This window comes from Geospiza fortis, unplaced genomic scaffold (genome assembly GCF_000277835.1).
Source record: "Geospiza fortis unplaced genomic scaffold, GeoFor_1.0 scaffold461, whole genome shotgun sequence".
NCBI classification, from domain to species: domain Eukaryota; kingdom Metazoa; phylum Chordata; class Aves; order Passeriformes; family Thraupidae; genus Geospiza; species Geospiza fortis.
The window spans coordinates 1,338,120-1,359,098 of record NW_005054463.1 but is presented as its reverse complement, the minus strand read 5'-3'; the positions used below and the strand labels follow the sequence as shown (position 1 = coordinate 1,359,098).

General features: G+C 37.7%; 1 protein-coding gene across 1 annotated transcript in view; it reads right to left on the bottom strand.

Moving 5' to 3' along the window:
- LOC102045200 (sperm-associated antigen 16 protein-like) overlaps positions 1–20,979 on the bottom strand; it is a gene marked incomplete at its 3' end in the record, with an annotated part of 54,056 nt that overhangs the window by 16,138 nt on the left and 16,939 nt on the right. The window contains exons 6-9 of the mRNA XM_014309891.2: positions 17,987–18,094; positions 16,637–16,754; positions 15,067–15,136; positions 10,027–10,178 (exon numbers count right to left, since the gene is read on the bottom strand). Of these exons, the coding sequence (XP_014165366.2) occupies positions 10,027–10,178; positions 15,067–15,136; positions 16,637–16,754; positions 17,987–18,094 (448 nt within the window). The remainder of the gene's footprint in view (positions 1–10,026; positions 10,179–15,066; positions 15,137–16,636; positions 16,755–17,986; positions 18,095–20,979) is intronic.

The following is a 20,979-nucleotide window of genomic DNA, read 5'->3' as shown; positions in this document are numbered from 1 at the left end:
AAAATATGTGAGTGTATTAGCTTGTGAGGTTGTGTTCTTAAAAACAATACAGGAGTTATCAAATACAACACAAGACCTCTCCAATTATCCTTAAATGTGCTCCAAATATTGTCAGCCTTCCCCCTCTCACTCTTTTTATAAACTCTGTAATAAAACACTTAATTAGTACATAATAGGATGTCTTCCGTTAAAATAGAACAAAACTCTATAAATAAACAATTATTCCAACAAAGCCCTGTCAGCTTCTCTTCGTTGTTATTTCCCAGATTATTTTAGCCTGGGTGGATTTTTGAGATCAAAGCAAGCCTGCACACTCTGCTCTTCACAGCTTTGGTGACAGGCAGGAATTGGTCATGAACCCTGAGTTTGGAGGGGCAGGATCAGAGCAAGGGAAGTGCAGCCAACAACAGAACAGGAGCAGCAGAATAAACAGCTGCCAAAGCCTTCTAGCCTGGAACTCAAGAGAATATCTCTTTCCAATTACTATTGTTTGGATAAAACCAATCCTATGATGTACAGCTGATCGTACATTAAAAAAAAATCCAGGAAAAATATACTCAAAATGAGGATTCCTCTCTCAAATGATAATTTTTAAAAGTAAAGCTATCTCCTATTTCATCTCTATCTTCATTACTATTTTTCTCATTTGCAATATTGAAAAACCAAGGGCAGTATTTGCACATTAACCAAGCCTGTGATCTATGTGAAAACATACAATTGGGGTATTCTTAAGTATTACATTACCACGACTGTGTGCTGCTCTTTGATTATTTGTCTGCTGGGTTCAGGCCAGGGGATGTACATCTTGTAGCATAGAACAACTTCTACACCAAATGTGAAGGAGGCCTGTGAATTCCTCTACTATTGCTAACATCCTTTCCAGACTGACATGTCACAACTATATGCATTGCTCCTAAATTATCTACACGAGTTAAGTAATCTAAACAGAATTTAAAAAAAAAAATATTACACACCAGAAATGTGGAAATTCAGTGTAGACATTTTCACAATAACAAGTACCACTGGTAAACTAAATATTTTTAATGAGTACAGATTTTCAAAATACTATGAACTGTGATTTTGCATAGTAATTTTTTTCTTGTTTATCTCTTTTTTTGTGGGAATGAACTCTTGAGAGATTCACATCACAGCAAATCTCAGTTTTTGCTGTACTGCTTCAAGAGAACAATTTCTTTGCAGGTGCTACAGAAACATGAGGGAGATCTGCTTTGTACACTGAGTGAAGGATTCCTGCAAAAATACACTCAGCTTCAGATTTCTAGTAAATTATAAATGTCTGACTGGCTGATCTGCTTTCGTTAATTTACAGTATATAGCACATTATCTGAACTATATATACACAAGGTAAAAACCTGGAAACAATAAATACAGAGCTATGGTGTAAAACATACAAAAGAAATGCAAACTGAAACTGTGCACTGAGTATCTGGTGTTCTGCTGTCACATCAGCATGGTGTGGTCTTTGTTCTGAGTAACAGAATTCTGTAACCAGGCTTTCAAACTTGTGTGTTCCAACTTTGTCATTCAGCACCTTAAATGAAAGGATTTAGAGAATTTACAAAGAGCAGAGGTAGGAAAGAGAAGGGGAGCTGCTAGGGAGGAGAGAGTGTTGTGGTGTTGTGAGGTCCCCAGGATGAGGTGAGAGATGAGAATTTGACTCCAAGTTCTCAGAAGGCTGATTTATTATTTTATTATGTTGTATTAAAAGAAATGATATACTAAAACTATACCAAAGAAAGAGAAAGGAGACATCAGAAGGCTTAGCAACAATGATAATAAAAATCCGTGACAGACTCAGCGAGTCTGACACAGCTGGACCATGACTGGTCATTAAATTAAAACAATTCGCATGTTGATAAACAATTCTCCAAATCACATTCCAAAGCAGCAAAACAGGGAGAAGCTGAAGCTTCCCAGCATCTCAGGAGAGGAAATCCTGGTGAAGGGATTTTTCATAAAATACCACATTGACAGAGAGAGGACTTCAGAAAGGTAATAGGAAAAACAGCATTCTTCTGAATGAGCTGTGAAACCACTTGGTTCATTCTGCTTTTTACCCCCAAGCTCAGAGATCATGGCCAAACTCCACAGCGAGACATTAAACTGCACTTCTGAAAAAACAAATCTGAATATGAGAAGATTCCTAAGGTGTCCACAAAATTGTTTAGCAGTTGTGCTTTACAAAGGGGTTCCATGTAGAGGAAACAAATCTGAGTTGCCTTCATTGCTTGAGCATCACATGAATTATTTCTGCTCCTCTGGTGTAAAAGCCCACCTGTACAGACATCATTCCAGGCTGGGTTCCAGCACAAATCTGCCCAGCCTCAGCCTCCCTGCTGACAGAGGCTGCCCTTGGCTTACTGCATGTAAGAGCAGGTAAGATCAACTGATCCATGATTATACAACAACTAGTTTTAATCATGATCAAACCTGTCAAGCCTGGATTCAAACTGGAAACCCAATTACAAAGAGGCCTGTGCCCCATTAACATTATCCTCATAGTATGTGACACTCCAATGAAAAAGTGTCACATTTTCTGGAGGAATTGCTCTGATTATTAATTCATAAACTGTTTGGAGTAAAGACTTAGTATTTTATTTCATTTCATTGTATTCAAACAGAAACAATTAAGATTTTACTTTCCACTCCCAGAAGTGCTGTTTGAATATACAAGACAAACAGCCCTGAACACTGTGAGCAGTGCCAGAGCTCTTAGGGTATGTTAGAGATTTGTTACCATGAAAACTAAATGCTAATGTTGAATTTCATTTTCCTTAAAGTGATGTTGACATATGCAAAGGCTTTGTTTAAATATTGGAAAAAAAGATTGAAACACCAAAATCCATAACTTACTGCAGAATAGTTAATTTAAAATATAAATACCACAGTCAGCACCTGAGCCTTTCCCTCCAGATTTTGGGAGTCTGACCTCTTACTCCATATTTCAATCACATTTCACTAATTTGAAAGGGATCTAGTTTTATCCATTAATAACTTTAGCTGAACTACATTAAAATGGGAAAAAAAAAACCCTAAACAAAAAACCTAATCAGTATTAATTTTGGCCTCATTTAATCTACTTTTTGTTAAGTATATCAAGCAGTAGTTCATATATTGCCTTTTTAACTACATCCATGAACACCAAGCTACAGTTAACCACTGAACAACAGACTGCAGATACTTCTGGAAGAATACTCCTCTAAAAACAGTGGTGATTATTTACCCAGTTCAAATACAATTACCATTCGGAACATTTTGACTTGCAGTTGTGTATCAATTACAACTAATACTTCTATATCTTTTATCAATACGCAAAAACAGCAAGTAAATCAACGATTTGAAAATTAAAACTTAGTATAAAGAGTTTGCAAATTATTACACAATTATTCCCAACTCCTGCATCATAAATTTTTCATTATGAAACAGACCTTGGAAAAAAAATAGAGGAATTATAATTGGAAATAGACCTTTGTGGAATTTAGATATTTTTTTTTGTCTCACACAAGAAAAAGCATTTCCTAAAAAACACAGACATTTTTCAAGTGAAATGAAATTTGCACCAACATTGTAACTGAGGTACCAAACACAATTTATGTCTTGCATAGTGCATTCTACACATTCTGCTAGTTAGTGCCTCTGCTTCCTTGAAAGAAATGAGGATTTTGGCAGCAGCAGAACATTGCAAAGAGCACTGGAACTGCACAGTTAGAGATGCTGTACTGGCAGAATTCCCTTCAGGGCTGTAAGCACTGAACACCCATCAGTGAACAAACAAGCACAACTAAACCATTCTCCTCCTCTTCTCCCCACAACTCCCACCTGGTTTCCAAGAGAAATGTTAAGGTCTTGACACTTTAATTAAAGGGAAAACAAAGTGTTGGTCCTGAGTTAATGAAATTGCTCAATTATGGTCTCAAAGGCCAACGGAGCAGACGTGACCAGCAGCTGTGCAAGCACCATCCCACCTCCTGCTCTGGGGGGTCTGCAGGGAGCTTCTAGTGCCTCTGCAAAGTTCTCTCTCAACTTAGAGTCAAATCCCATCCTACAGCCCAGCCTGAATGAGGGAAAGTGCTGCAGGAACTCTGAGGGATAAAGGAAACCCTGCTGCACATCACAATTCCTAACTCTCTCCATCTGTCCGTCCTGAAGAAGACAGCAGCAGCTGTTTGTAAAAGCAAAGAAAACCAAACATTTTAAAATCTTTATGGCATTTTTTTATATCTGCTCCATCTTCTCTGCAAAGAAAACTCAAAGGTTTTTTCTTCAATTAAATACAGTTTCAGTACATACCTCTTTCACGATACCTTCGTGCAAAAACCAGTAATTTTACTATTTATCAGCAGTTTTTGCAAGTGACTATAGCAAGAGTGAGATTCACAGTCTCAGTTCTAAAATCTGTCATTATTGATGCTCAAAACCAGAAAGAAATACATGAATATGCAAAACCTATGTACAATTAGAATTAGAGTCAAATGCAGCTTACATCCCAACAACTTTCTATGTTTGTTCTCCATCTTGGGGCCTGTTACTTTATTATTCTTGGCAGCATGCAGTGACTCAAAATAAGCCCTGTTCTTCAGCACAAAGAAAACCCTTTGCATGCTCTGTGAGGTATTTTTTATCAAGTGCCAATGGCTTACAGAATCAATTTTACTACTAAAAATGCAAGGCATTGGATGTCTCCATTTAACAACGCTGCAAAAGTGGATGGAAAATTCTATAAGAAGTTGTCCTTATAATTTGGTCTTGCAACTGAATGAGTATTTCCTCTATAGCTTTATTTGTAGTTAACATTCTGAAGCACTTTCTCATTTTCTCCATGTAGGCCCAACATCTTTAAAGACATTTGAGCAAATCCTAAAAACTAAAGCCATCATCATATTATCTATTACATTACAGAATACAATAGACTTTTTTTTAAAGCATGAATTTCACCTAAAAAGCAGCTTTCTTTTATACCATTTTCAAGTCCATAGCCAAAGTGTTTTTTAAAAAATACCAAATTGCCTAACAAAACACAATTCTTTTAAATTAAATTCCATCAAAACCAACTAAAGGACACATTTTAGATTACACCTAGTTAATCTTGGATCATACTCTATACATTTGAGTCACAGAACATTAATTCTGTAAGTAGAAGGAGAAAGAAGCATCATATTCTAAGGATATACATTTTCCTTGCTGCTTAACACCTGCTGTACTCTGATGACTCTTATTGAATTTCTACTTTATTACTACTTGTTCTAACAAGTTGTTTTGTAATTTTGGATTTGCTTTTGGGTTTATTTCTGATTTTTTAAACAGAATTCTTTTCTGTTTTAAGGATGCATCCTGTTTCCCCTTAGGGTTCTTTTCTGCAGACTACCCAATTTCACTTTTTACCGTTTCTTTGACAATTTCATAGTCATTCTTACTGCTCTGGTAGAGATGCTCTACTTGTATCCTGAAGAGCTGTGATCAGATTGCACAGAAAACTGCAGCCAAAGCCACATGCCATGTGAAATTAGCAGGAGGAATATTCCACATGCTCCAGGCCATATTCCTGGTTTACACTGCAGCACAGTGTTCAGCTATTCCACAATATTATGTGGCTTTCAACTCATGTTAAGCCTCTTTTACACAACATACCCTAGAGCCTACTCTAATGAAAAGCCAAAGATCAAGTCTTTCTAATCATCTTGATCTCTGTTTGTACATCAGATAACTCTTTAAAAGCAGAATTTTGTACCTCTTCTTACACTGTCTGTTATTTCTTTGGATCAGTTCTCCAAGAGGTCAGCTTTGGAATTCCACTCCTGTCCTCAGCTGCACTCACTGTTCCAGCCCCACCAAACCCAGGCCACTTGGTCTGCAAATTCTGTCAGCTTATTTTCAGTTCCATTTTCCAGATCATTAAGGACAATATATCCCTGCAAAAAAGCCTCTTCAGTATATCTGCATGTTCCTAATCTATTTTCCATTAATTTAAAAAAAAATTGTCAGGCCAAATTTCCACAGTTGTTCACAGGAATTAATCTGTGAGACAGCATCCAAAGCCTTTTTAAAAGCTAAGTGCTCTTGTATGTTATCCATGGTACCTCTTATCCTTCCATGGATCCAATACAGACTGGATTTAAACAATTTTTCCTTGCAAACCCATTTTCCCAGTTAATTCTTTCCCTGCTTTTTTGCAGATATTGAGTAAAATTTCAGTTATACACTTCCAGCTTCCTTAAGAACGCAAGTTATGGTATGATATGATTTCTTAGCATTTACTTTTTACCTCATTTGAAACATAGACATTGTATTTTCTTTTCCTTTCTCTAGGCTGCAGTCTTATGTTTGGGTAACTTGTATCAATTTTCTCAGCTCCATGTCTGCAGTTTTACTATCCCAGGAAAGGGCTGCAGAAATAAGCATTCCCACTATTATCTGTCAGTCACCTCCTCTCTTCTGAATATCAAATCAGTGCTTTCTTAGCCACATTATTACAAACACAAAGTGATTGTCTGTTTCATTTATGACCCTTCCTAACTACTTTGGGACCATCTTTCCAATTCTGTCCCCAATACACCTGTGCTAATTTATATTCAGACTCATGATTAAGTAATCACTTGGTTTCATCTCCCCTTCTACTTGACAGCATAGGAACAGCAGTTGTTGTAAATTTTATACTCTTTTTTCCATAGAACTGTGAAGAAACTTTAATGTAATACATGTACCCATTTGATATTTTAACCCAAAGTCTCATTAATTACAAAAGCCATATCTGTATGATCCCTGGATTTTACTTCTCTATTTTTAATATACACAATGGCCATAATTGCAAAATCTGTTCCACAGAAACAGATAATTCCTCAGCTCCAGAAATGTCCAACACACCTTTAGATAAAGTTTTACAGAAAGTAAAACTTGAGAAAATTAAACTGGGTTGTAATACATGTAGAAATATAATTTAGTGAACATAAAGAAGCTGCAATTGTCCTGCTAAGATTACTTTTAAAAGCAATCAAACATAGAATGTTCTCTGAAAGGAACCTGAGAGAATAAAAATAGGAAAGTTTTCAAGAGCATAATGAAATTCACGTTATCAAAGGTTCTCTACAATTTTAATGACCTGTGAGTGCATTTTAATTAATTTAAATGTTTAAAGTAGTACTCTATGCACATTCTTAATCTACAACTACTTCTACTATTGATACTGGCTTATTAAGGGCCAGATATGTAAATAGTTTAGACTAATTGTCTGTTACTACAATTTAATTCAGTCTCATAGCAAAGACTGTAAAATCAGGATAATGAATTCTCTTAGGGAAAAAAAAATCCTGTTGCTTTTCCACTAACTGTTTCAGTGATAAACTTCACATCAAAGGGACTCTGTGTTTTAAATGACATGCCAGCTTTTACAGGATATTGCAGTAACACAATATATGTCTGTCCTTGAAGTAAATGTTCTAGCTGAGCTATGACTCATATTTGCATCTACTTAAAAGCACAGGCATTTGTTAGATCACTATTTAGCTACCAGACACAGAAGAGATGTTAAATCATTTCCATCACCATAGTTCACTGCTATGTAACAGCACAGGTAATACAAACATTTATAATTTTGCCTCAAGGATACAATCTCATGACAATATAGTGGCTTTTTACTGAATGGGATATAATCCAAGTGCCTGAACTTATAAATTGCATAACATGTTCACTCTAAAGTTCTGTAAGCTTTAAAAGTTCACTCACATTTACTGAAGCAGGTTTGACAATACTTGACAGTGAATTTTACCTAGATTTTCCACATCTTCTGTTCTCTTTTTCTCTATTTTGTTGTAAATGCATGTGCAAATGCAGGATTTCAATTGCATTTATTTCTTCTACATATTCCTCACCAACCTCCATGGAACTGACCAAATTCATGCTCTGACTCCTAGTTCCTTTGTGGTATAAACAGAATTTAAATTAATCATATTCTCAATAAGTATAAATCAATTTCACCCTTCCCAATAAAACATTTAAATGACTTATGGAACACTTTTCATGTTCATTCACGTCGAGTCATTTTAAGAAAGAATCTAAGTTATATAACACACAGCAGAACTTAAAAGATTCTTTGATATAGGTCAGAGGAGATGAGACACCACACAAACTTGATTCCAAGTATCACAGAAATTCACCTAAGGAAGGCAAGGCTCTCCTTTAGACCTCATCCTTTTGATGGGAACAAATGCTTAAGACACCCAAACACTTGAATAAGAACACACTATTTTAATTCAATACATTGGATTAGAACTGTAGTTCAATAAATGTGCACTACAGGACAGAGTTCTGTCTCTTCTGTTTTAAACACAATTTTAACTGACCTCTTTGCACTCTAGACATTCATCATTCCCTCTGACATTTATTTCTTACATCCTAAGCAGCAATTCACATGCACTATCCAAGCTGGAATCCTTTATCGGGGGAAAGGAAATATTTAGAAATAATAGATCCAGGAAATGTGAAGTGAAAAAGAACTATTGTTCCATTTGGAAAAGATGCTAATCTCACACCTAAAGTTTTAGACTATTGCTTAGCCATGGAAAATTCAAACATGCCCATATTTTCTGATGCCTTAATTCTGGAACTAGCCCAGTTTTCTAATCCATTGATTAAATAAAGACATCAGGGCCTCTGGTGGGACTCCTCTGGGAAACATAAGATCTGTAAAAACACAGATGCTTGCCAGAACCAGTCAACTAACTGTGCTCATGAATTTCAAAGAACAGGAGTCAGACAGGCACACTACCTGTGCAGAGCTTTTATTCTGGGGCTGAAGCATAACTCTGCTCAAGTTTTCCATAAAAATCATGATGACTTCAGTAGAAACAGAAACACACAAATTATTTCTTCTTGGATTATGAAATTGTATCTGTTTACAAGACAGAATGAAGAGAGGAGGTACCTCTAAGAGTCTGGCATGGAAATTTTCCACCACTGCATGAAAAACAGGGAATGTGGAGATGGACTGAGTGGCACATGCCTCAGATACTAATAGGTGTGGGAACAGAATAGAGAAATATTTGTTATACATGGTGAAAAATGTTTCAGTAAGCAAAAGAAGAGGTACAGACAGATATAGATTTTTTTTTATTTGAGGGCTCAGGAGCAGAAAAAAGAAAACTAAAATGGTATGTTTGTCTGTGGAGAGGTGCACTGCCAAAGTGAAACAGATGAAATGCTCTTGCAAAGCCAGACAGAAACCTGCAAAAATTAATTACCATGGACATATTTGTGTGGAGACGGGAAGATTGAAGTTGCTTCTGACTATATCATCATCAACTAAAGCTCTTTTCCTCACAGTTTAAACTCTAACTGTAGTTCTCAAACAAAAATAAAGCAGCGTAACAGTTTTGGGAGCTTCTGAAATTTTAGATATTACAATGTTTACCCAAATTTGGAAAAATAAAAAGCATTGTTATGTAGTCCCAAAATGCAACCTTAATAACTAAAACAATCAGAATCAAGTAAACATTTTTTTCCATAATAAAAAAAATATTCAATTAGGAATTAGTTTTGATTTTGCACAACTTCCAAACTGAAGCAGTAACCTACCCCTGGCATACTCAGATTTAGAAGCTCTGACTATTAGAAAATTACCAGTTTTTTGCCATTAGCCTTGCAGATATTATCCCCTTTAGTCCCAGCTGGAACATTCTGAAATGCTGGAAAAGTTTGCAAAGATTATGGAACACATCAGGATTTCTCAAGTTACAAAAGAAACACAACAGAGCAAGAAGCAATTACAGCCAGTGCTCCTCCTCTGCTAGGATTGGATTCTCAAAATGCAGACTGCTAGCTTCAATTAATCAGAGTTCCTGTAATTCCCTGAAAATTTAATTGTGATAGAAACTTGTATTAAAAAAACTCTAAACTTGTTACCTACCTGTCCTATTTACTTCAGCTAAGTAGGATTTCTTTTAATCACACTGGACATGTGTCTTTCACCTGTATAGAGAAGACTGATACTTACAGCTGGAAAGAACACAGTACCTTTAGCTCTCTCTTGCTCAGCTTCTTCTCTGCCTCTTCATCTGCATCACCAGAAGAGCTTGCAACAACCAGGAATTTTTTCTGCCTGGCTTCCCGAAGACTTTTCTGGGTGGGACCTTCAAGCTCTTTCTTCTTTGTACATTCACAGCCTTCTATAAAATAAAACCAACAAAAATATCATCAGAACGCTTTTTATTTACTCTTCTGGAAGCTATCTCCTTGCTTTATATTAGCAAGAAAGGTGGAATTCTCAACAAAACACCACTTGAAATAAGCAGATATTCAGGTTACTGTGCCATCCATATAAAGTATTCCAGGGCTACGTGTATCTCTGCTCCACAAATTATTTCATCTTATCTAAAGGGTAGCCTAGACTTGGCCCCAAAAATGCAATAATCTTGCAGTACAAAGGAAGTCACAAGGAAATGGATGCATTCTTTCACATTCCTCAGAGCCACAGGAAACATCAGCTCACTGCATCCTATCCACCACCAATGCAATATTCTGATTTACAACTCACAATTCTTTTTGTTTCTCTGCACTTTCTGCCAACCTTTCCAACAAGGAATTCCTGATGAATAGATAACTCAGCAAAGAAATCCTGAGCAGGTAACACAGCTTTAAATCATCAAAGGTTGGAAGGGATAGGATGAAGAGTACAGCACAAGGCATCTGCCATGACCGTGCAGAAAGGACACTGCTCTCTGACAGCCTTTGCATTGGCAGCTCCCACAAATCCAAACACAGCCCTTTGGGATCCCTGCACCTTGTTGCAGTGCTCTGTTGGATGTACATGTGTACATGGAAAAGGATGTAATACAGATTTCCAACAGGATTTGGGCTTATATCCCTCCAGTTCTTTGAAAAAAAATCTCTGATTGAAAGAACACATTATCCAGCTAAAATCCAGATTGAAATAAATGTACTCCACATTACACATTTGTAAATGATTGCTCTTGTAAAATGGTTTCATTAAGATCATTACACCAAAATGCAAATCTGATGGTTTAAAGTGGAGGAAAAAAAAACCCAAACACTCCCTCCACTCCTGAGACAACAAAAACTGAGCCAGCAACACAAAACCTTCCTGTATATCCAACCTGAGTACAACTGGAACTGGTGGAAAGAACTATGCCTAGATTAAAAAATCTTTAGTATTTTTGTATTCTCAGTGTTTTAGAAATTGAAATTTCTGTCGCAGACATTCTGAATAATAACTTTCTCTGAGGAAAAGTAAAAGGCAAAATTGGTTTGTATGTCTAACACCTTCTACTCACGTAGTAACTGCTATCCACTAGCACGCTGCTTACAGAGTATTTGGTTTGTTGGTCCTTTTGAAATACACATATCTATAAAGCAACAGTGCTCTGACAGTTCTGGAGCTTTAAAAGTCAGTAGCCATGAAAACAAGAAAGAATGAGTTCCAAAGAACTGTTGCACTTAGATGTCAACAGCTTAGGTTCAAAGATTTTCTATTCTAATTACATTGCACATGGAATGGGCACAACTAGGCTAATTTTAAATTTGTTTTTGCATGACCTTCTAACTGCAATTGCATCAGATCAAGGAAAGGAAAAGCACAGTTAACAGTCTTAGCAATGAGCTAATTCAACCATGAGTAAAGAAACTCCTTGAGTTCAACTTCTGAATATAATTGGGTAATAAATAAGCAGTGTTGTTTTTAGAAAATACAAGAAGAGTACTGAGCAAGGAGCAGTTTTAGAACATGTTTAGAACCAGCTGCCATAGCAGTGTTCACTTAGGTTTATAAGCAAGCCACAGTCAACACTGCTAAACTCCTGCAGGCAAAAGGGGTTTTTTTTCAGAGCAGCACTTAACACTGTGTTTTGATCTGTAAGGAAGAGTGCAAGCACTGTAAGTATACACCAATACCCTGAATAAAATACCAGTTCTCCCACTTTGATAATTAGGTTCCTCTATGGATGATCTTGCTACCATATCAGGAAGGACCAGATTTAAAACATAACCAGTTTTTAATGCAAATCCATTACTTTTTAAAGAGTAATCTGAACTCAAAGTACTTTTTTTTTTCAGAGCTGGCTTCTGAGTGGGCATCAGAGAGAGAGAACCAGCCCATGGGATGACAAAGTCCTAAAAATAATTGCTAACTAGTTCCTCTCCAACTATTACATGTCCTTCATATCAACTTGAGACAAGCAAGGCAAAAATTAGGTTTCTTTAGGTGTCTTAAAAATTATTAGATGTTCTTCTCTTGAAGGATTTCTGTACAAAGCTGAACAGCAGCCTGACAGTGAGACAGCAAAAACTGCTAGTAAATAAATTACACGCTCTGTATTGTGGATGCTATCTTCAATTGCTTGAAATGCAGCAGGATGAAAGCTCCCACATCAAATGCCTGAGTAATAAAGTCAAGAATAGTTGCCCTAAAATTAAGTAGTGTTAATTTTTTCTACCTAGCTGCCAGATACAAATTTACAATGCAAACTGACTGTGAATACTAAGAGGTTCCCCTTTGTTCTTTATTCTGCACTATATGACTCAGAGAGGAAAAAAAGGCAGCCCCAAACTAAAACCAAACCCACAATCACTGAATGGTTTGGGTTGCAAGGTGCCTTAAAGCTCATCCACTTCCACCCCCCTGCCATGGGCTGGGACACCTTACACCATCCCAGCTTCCTCCAAGCCCTGTCCATCCCTTGGACACCTCCAGGGAACGGGACAGCCACAGCTTCTCTGGGCACCCTGTGCCTCACCACCCTCACAGGGAAGAATTTCTTCCTAATATCTCATTTAAACCTATTATCTCTCAGCATGGAGCCATTCCCCCTTGTCCTGCTGCTACATGCCCTTGTAAAAAGTTTCTCTCCTGCTTTCTTGGAGCAGATGTGCAGAACCTCACATTCAGCAAATCCAAAACTAATAAAAAGGCCACTCTCAGTGCCCTCTAGCCAAGCCAGAATTCCAGGTGTTTCCCAGCCAAGTCAGGTGGTGGGATAAATGCAGCGTGAGGAGCAGGGAAGGGCAATCCCCTGCTGCTGGGCAGAGCTCTCCTCCTTCCCTCAGGCTCTGCACTGCAGTGAAAGCAGAAACACCTGCCAGGAGGGGCAGCTCAGCTTGGCCAAGGATCACCTGCCACTCTGGGTGTGCACTGTCCTCTAACTCAAACATCCCAATGCACAGAAGTCAGCCCAGAAGACTGCAAAGTGCAGCTGGAAGTCTCCTTACAGCCCAGATTTCCAACTCCACCAGCAATCTGAATTTTGAGAAAAATTAAGCAAACATTTCTCCAGTATCCACAAGAAATCCACATTTCTCATGGTTATACTCTCTCACAAATAAGAATATTATTACATTTCAAGAGGCAGCAGAAAGTATTTTAAAGAGACAATATTACCCACTGAGACATGAGCATGACCTACAGAGGGCAATAAAAATTATGTAGTATTAGAGGACAAGGCACTGAAACAAAATGAATTGAAATAGTGATTAATTTATGATACCCAAGGTATGAAGCAAATTAAGACTTGTAGAAGCATGTGGGTGGCTGATGAGCTTAATTTGTGTTGGAGACTGGCAAGGGATTTTTTTTATATAATTATTTATCAAATGGCTCCCTTGCTTGTCACTTCTTGGTATTACAAAGTGCTCTCAACATTTCTGGAGAATAAACAAGACTGAACAGCTAGAGAGCAGTTTTTAGAATCCAACAACAAATGGAATTATGTTTAATATGAAAAGGAGACAGATCCATCCACAGTGTAAAACACGAGCATGGGGAAGATCCCACACTATAAATCCTCTATAAAGGATAGATCCTTTATTTATCCTATAAAGGATATATTCTGACTAGAAAGCAAGAGTATCTCTTAATAGGAAATGAAGGCAATGCTTCCTAGCCTCTTCACTCAACTACAAACACACACACACACAAAAAAAAAAAAGTATGTGCCTACTATTCTTGTACTCAGCCTTGTGTTTTCTAGAGGAATTATGCACAGTGGCAGTAATTCCATGAACATGGGAACTAATGAAGCTTGATTGTCAAAAGCTGGGGTGACTCAATGGCTTTTCACCTGGGGTGTATCACAAGTGCCAAAGGAGGTTTAGGCTTTAACATACAAGGGGAAAAAAAAAACCAAAACAACAAAAAAACCCCAAAACAAACAGATTCTGAAGTTGCCATAATTAGAACATATTTTTCAGCTGGAAGCTGTATAGTATTTGTAGGGTTCTCTAATTTCAAGTAAACAGTTCTCTGTGATGGGAGTTCTGCTCATGACTAAGGCAGGTGCCAAATCCCCTTCACATGTGAATACTCTGTTGCCAGAGGACAGAGCTCACCACTTCCCTTTGGCACCATCCCACTTATTTTCAGGAGAATTCAGGCAACCTGGTTTCTTTGAAACTTATCTTACAACCAATGTAGCTGCAATTGAAAAATAGGTTCAAAATTATTAGTAGGATTAATGCTGTAAGAGAATGTGATAGCATGAGCTTCATTTACTTAGGAAAGCAGAGGTGCTAGGGTTTTCCTGATGGAGTTGGAAAAAATAATGTAAAAATTACACAGGGAAGTAGTGTGGTATCATACAGATACTATTCCAACAGGTATTCTATCATCTTAGCAACCTTCTGTAAAAATGAGAGTCTGGATTTCATAATACCAGCATTTTCAAAATGTTTCCAGACCACAGTGTATGCTTTCTGAAGGGTGAGCTGGGAAAGAGCACATGCACACACACAAAAAAGGGAATATCAGCAGATACAGTAACAAAATCAGTCACAAAATAGATTTCTATGACAAAGTCCTTCCAAGTTACTCATATTGCCTTCAGCAGTCTCACTCTCCTTAGTGCATACAGTTCAGAATAAAATATTCAAATGATAAAACTGCTGCTCAAACACCACGTCAGCTGATAAAACATAGTGCAAGAATTTTTGATTTACTGTTACACCATATTTTGAGATGCATCATATCAACAAAAAAAAAAAAAAAAAAAAAAAAAAACCAAAAAACCAAAAATAACCAGTCTGAGCTTGGTGATGGGAATATTTTACCTTTTGTCTCAGAGATGTACTTAGCATATCCGGACTCTAAACTGTCTAACGCAGCCTGCAAACCTGTAACCTAATTTTAAAAAGAGATAAGAACAAGAGGAAGAAATGTGAAAACATTACTTTTGAAGTGTCTGTTCACAACACACAGAATTCACGCTGGTGTACTTCATTAATTCCATCTACAATTTTTAAATTTTGATCGTTGTCTCTAAGTTATGAACATAACTCCTAATTCAAGATTTGGAAAGACCTAGAGCAACAATGCAACAGAACATAAGCCACCCAGAATCTGTCAAAACACTTTTACAACTCTATTAAAACAATGCAGACATACAGAATACCAGGGTTCTGACTACACCAGCAACTTTTAGAATTGCTGTCACTGCACTGAGCTCAAATTTAATACCACAATAGGACTTACAGCTTCATCGCAACAAAATGTCACAAAATATGGTGATATGCATTACAAAAAACTCATTGCTCTGGAATGAATACAATTCATAACTGCAGAGGTCCTACACATTATTTTTTAAAATATATATCTACATGTATTTATTGTTATTTATATTTTTATAGATAAATGTGTGTATATGTGTATACATGTGCATATATATGTGTATGTATATATATATGTGTATTAATATGTATATATGCGCCCCTGAAATTTCATAGCATTGGAAATGTTCCATATTTTGTACTCCTGATTCAGCAGAACTCCATATGGGCATAAACTTCCTTTTTCTATAGGGCATTTTCTTTTCCTTATTGAAATTTCAAACATCTAATCCTCATTGTTTTATAAGCAAGCCCTGAGGTGACCAGAGAAAAACTGCAGGCAGAGGAAAGGAGGAAATGAGAGATGAAGACTATCAAAAGAAGCTGTGAGCATGGTAAATTTATTTCACTTTACACACATATAATTGATGCTACTGCTCAAACAATTGCAGGAATACAATTGTCTAAAATATATCTATATAAAATGTAATTTGGGTAGGGTTTTTTCTTCTTTTTTCCCTACTTCTTTCCTTAAATACATGCAAGGTAATTTGGTAATTTTCTGTCTGTCATCCCTCCTACCTGTGCTCATACTGCTTCCTGTCAAAGGGGCAGAATATCTTGTATACATCAGGTAAGATTGGAGAAGAAAAAATAATGTTTAAATATTCCACTCAAGACAGAAAAAATGTCTCTGATCTCTTCATGTATTTTTTTCTAAACTAGCAGGTCACTCCTGGGTATATTTAGGAAAGTAATAACATAATTAACAATAATAAAGGAAGTTAAAATAAGCTACTTCCAAAGGCATGGATGGAAGCATGGGAATGTGTATGAATATCACACTTGCTGGCTCATGCAGAGCTGCACTGAGCAAGCACACACAGACATCTATGACTCTGTGGCACCATGTTTCACATACTTTCACTGCTAATATTTCACCAAATCATGAAACTCACAAAATACCCTGCTTCAGAATACTGCATAAGCTTTACCAGAAATATCCTGTGTATTTACCAAAGGAAAAACCAGAAGATCTTTATGGCTGTGCAAGTGGTATTCACTGCATTTTTACCTGCCCCATTGCTTTGTCTCTCTCCAAACTGGTTAACATTTTCTGTGTCAGTGAATTCTGGTATTTTTCTGACATGTGCTTCAGCATTGGTTCATAGGATGCATAATGTGTCTTCAGCCTGTGAGCAAGAGGAAGAAAAATTATTCCTCACAGATGAGTTAAATCAGAGATTTATATCTGCATAACTTTTCCCCTCCCCAAACAAATGAGTAAAATTACCAAAAGGTCAACACAGAGGAGACAGCAAAGCTGTTTAGTATGTAACTAACCAACTGCAATACCACAACAAAGGAGAGAAAAAAAAGTTAGATGAATGAATAAGAGGATTCACAGCTTGTTTGGTCACATCTTAAAACAACCTATCCAATTTTGTCCTTTTGTTAATCCTTCATACACCCACTGCACATTAATTTTGGCTAATTTGTTTTCTTACAGATGGATTGTATTTCACTGGAAGAAAAGAGAACTACAGGTGTTATCTGACTACCAAATAAAATCCTCATCTGGACAACCCAGTCATAATATAATTCTGATTCTTTCTTCACTACACACTACACTGTGAATATTTATGCGCTTTAATTCTTCAGACAAACTAAGATTCAGACAAAAATACGTGACACCACCAGCTCCAGAACCACTGCATCCTGCAAAATGCTGAGTCACAGAGGAGAAATCAGTTCAGAGTGCTCCCTTGCATCAGCATGCATGCAGTCCAAGGGTGGGGATGTAGAAAACAGAGCTGCTATTTACATGCACTGATGGATAACAATACCAGTAAAACTCAGGGAACTGACTGGAGCTGCAGATGTAAGCCTCTCCCCAGTGTTACTTTAAAACACGTGCAAAGAAAGGACTCTAATTCAGCTCCTGTTTAGAAATTTAATCCCTATAACTCAGTAGCAATGGATTAGTTTGGGCTTATTTGCAACCCAAGCAACATAGCAAGTTTCTTACTCAAAGTTCAAGATGACAGAAAATGCCAACTATGAGAGTCAGGAATGCAAAGGTTCTGAACTTGGTGTGATACCAGTTACCCTTAAAATGGGCAAAACCAGAAATCACCACCTATTGATGGCAAAAGAACTGGGTAAAGAAAAAAAACAACCTAATTTTTTTCCCAACTATTACAAATACTATGTATTCATTAATGCATATTACATCAGAGAAAATCCACCAAAAATAAATAATTGGAAATAATTTGATCTGTGTGGCACAATGGTCCCATGGAGCTGCTGTTTACCAGACCATACCAAAATGCAGCTAGACTCACCTCAGATTCCTCAGTGTTATCTCATTATCAGGCAACAATTCAAAACCTTATATTTAATGCTAACTGAAATGATTTTGTACCTTTTCAAGTCACAAACCAGCCTGTTTTTCTCCTGGAGCACTCGCTTATGATGCATTCGATGGAAGTCTCGTTCTTTCTCCATTTTTAGGAGAGCCTCTTCTACTTTACTGTGTGTAAAAACAGAAAATGCCAGGCAGCACTGTTAGTCTCCTCCTCTGAAGTGCATCAAGGTATGCTGACTACATATAGAATTAATTTTCAGATCTTGGTACTACAATTTGTGCTGGAGAATAGGTATTTTTGAGGTCTTTTTGCTGCCAGCTGAGGCTCAAATCCATGGGTACTTGTTGTATTAAACACGTTTACAACAATTCTCATAAATATACAGCAATACATTAAACAACAATACTTATACATCTATTACACAACAATACATTACAACTTATACATTATAACAGTTACCTTACTAACAACATCCATCTCTTCTAGTCGAGGTGGTCATAACTCAAAGTAAATACCTCAAATGACCCAAACCAAATCCCTCAAATATCCCATAATTATTACTTGTTGGTGGCTCACCTACTCCCAGGTGTCTTGATTGAGATAATCAGGTCTAGACCTCATTGTGGCTTCCACCTGCCACTCTCTGCTTCACCAACGCCGCCTCCCCCCCTCTTGTAGCCGTAAACACTAATACATTACAGTAATCCTTACAACAAACACTAATACATTACAGTAAACATTACAACTACAGAGTCCATCCCCTCCAGGGGCTTTTCCCAAAGCATCCAGCCAGGAGCATCTGCAGCTAATCCAGCAGCGATCCAATGAAGGATATTGCTGCCAGACTGCCACAGAGCCCTGGCACATCCAAAGCTTCTCAACCTTCTCCTGGGGTCTACCCTCCTTGGGTCCATCTTCTTCTGACAACAACAGAGTCCATCCCCTCCAGGGGAACTCTCTACCGTCTCCAAGGTCTTCTGATAACAACAGAGTCCATCCCCTCCAGGGGAACTCACCACCTTCTCCAAGGTCTTCTGATAACAACAGAGTCCATCTCCTCCAGGGTCTTCTTCTGGTCTTTCTCTCCTGGGGTCTTGGGATCCCTTCTCTTTTCTACTGGGGTTCCTGGTCTTTGCAGCAGCCTTCTCCTGGGCAGCCTTCTCCGGGCTCTTCTTGCAGTCTTCTTCTGGTTCCCGCAGTCTTCACAACAGCCATGCAGCTCTTCTTACAATCTTTGTCTGGCTCTTACTCTGACTCTTTGGCTGACTCCACACTTTTATGCTCCTTGTTCTTAATTGCTTACAGGTGTATATGCCACTTGTTCTTAATTGGCCCCAGCTGAAACTCATTGGGGAATACTGTGCCCCCTTACAATTCTCCCTACAAGTACTCTTCCATTTCCCACAGATCCTTCACACAGAATCCATAAGGATTCTGGCATTATAAATCTCAGAGCTGACGGCAACTTTATGTTGAGCAAAAAGAGTCTTGTGGAGGTACAAAAAACAATCCTCTTGTTTAAAATTCTACATAAAAGTGTATTGATAATACTGATAATAGACCAAAATACTGATTTAAAAAAATATTTACATCACATTTTTGTTGTTGCCTTGCAGATTAATTTGGAGAGCCTTCTGGAAAAAGTTAGACCAAAAATGTTTTAGGCTGTCTTCATTCATGTTTGTAACCTGTCCCCAGGTGTTCCCTGGATGTGAGAGCAGGCAGCAAAAGGACTCTGTTTTAAAATTAATTGTAAATATACTGATAACCTGTTATTCTCTGAGCACCTTCTACACACAGCCATGGGACACCCTGAGATGCTCTGCTCCATAAACTTCAAAAGAAAATACTCTGCATATATTTAGTACGTTTTCTCCTTGCCTTTACTGATATGGGTTTGGCAGGAAAGATTAGTAGATGAATTATTTAATTGCAAAGGAAGCTTGAAATTAACTTGCACTGAAATTAGATATTTGCTTCTTGCAGAAATAAAGCTCATTTCCTCTGCAAGCGGAGCTGAAGAATTAGGTGAAACCAAAATGAAAACTGAGTATGCCAAAATCAGAGGTCCAGGGCAAAGATTCATAACTGCCAGTGCATTATATTTAACAATTTAAACTATAAATGTCTTACTAATACAAATAATTGATATTTGCTGTATATGCAAGCACTCTGCGTGTTACCTATACAAAGTACCACAGTGACACATGTACGTTTCTGTGTGAATTGGTGCTTGTAGCACAGGCTGAAGGAGAGCCCATAGTTACCCTGAGTAACCATAAACTTACTGGATCTTTTTCCTGATATTCCTCTTTGATATTTCCATATTTCCCCACTCTGCCTCTAGACGACTGACTGCAAGGAGTAAATAAGCTTTGGGCCTTTGTCTCACACAGCCAGCCCAGAACTCAAAGCCAGAACCACAGACACCCCAGTCTGTAACCTCCAGGACATTTATAATCACCTGCATAGGGAAGTATTGCTATATTTTTTCAACTATAGAGTAATAAAGAAAATAACAAGTTACACCATAGCCAAATTTGACACATGAAAGTCTTTCAAACCTCTAGCTGTATGGAAACTGCACTGCTCAGATGTTGGGTTTTAAAAGTATTTCTATTTCAGAGATCAATACAACTGTGTGGTGAAATACAAAGTCTCTTCTTCCTCTTCTCCTTTGACGTGTACATTCTTTCTGTTTTCAGCAAATCTTCCCTTCAACCTGCCAAGTTAAGTGACCATATTTCCTATTTCCTTCCTTTCCAGCAAATTCATGGCAGCAGCTCTGGGTGAAAGCTGCCCTGGCACTGGAGGGCACACACATCCTGCTGTGTGCACACACACCTCGAGCTGGCAAACACAGCAACTCCAGCCCACATTGATGATTCTGCTCAGGCTTCTACCAACATTTGAGAGGTAAACGAATCAGTGGTCTCAGGACAGTTCTGGGAAACAGCTCCCTCACGACACCACCCTCAAAATCTGACTTGCCTTTCAGACCTTGAATGCAAACCCTGCCCCTTCAGAGCTGAGCAGATGGCTCGTTCTG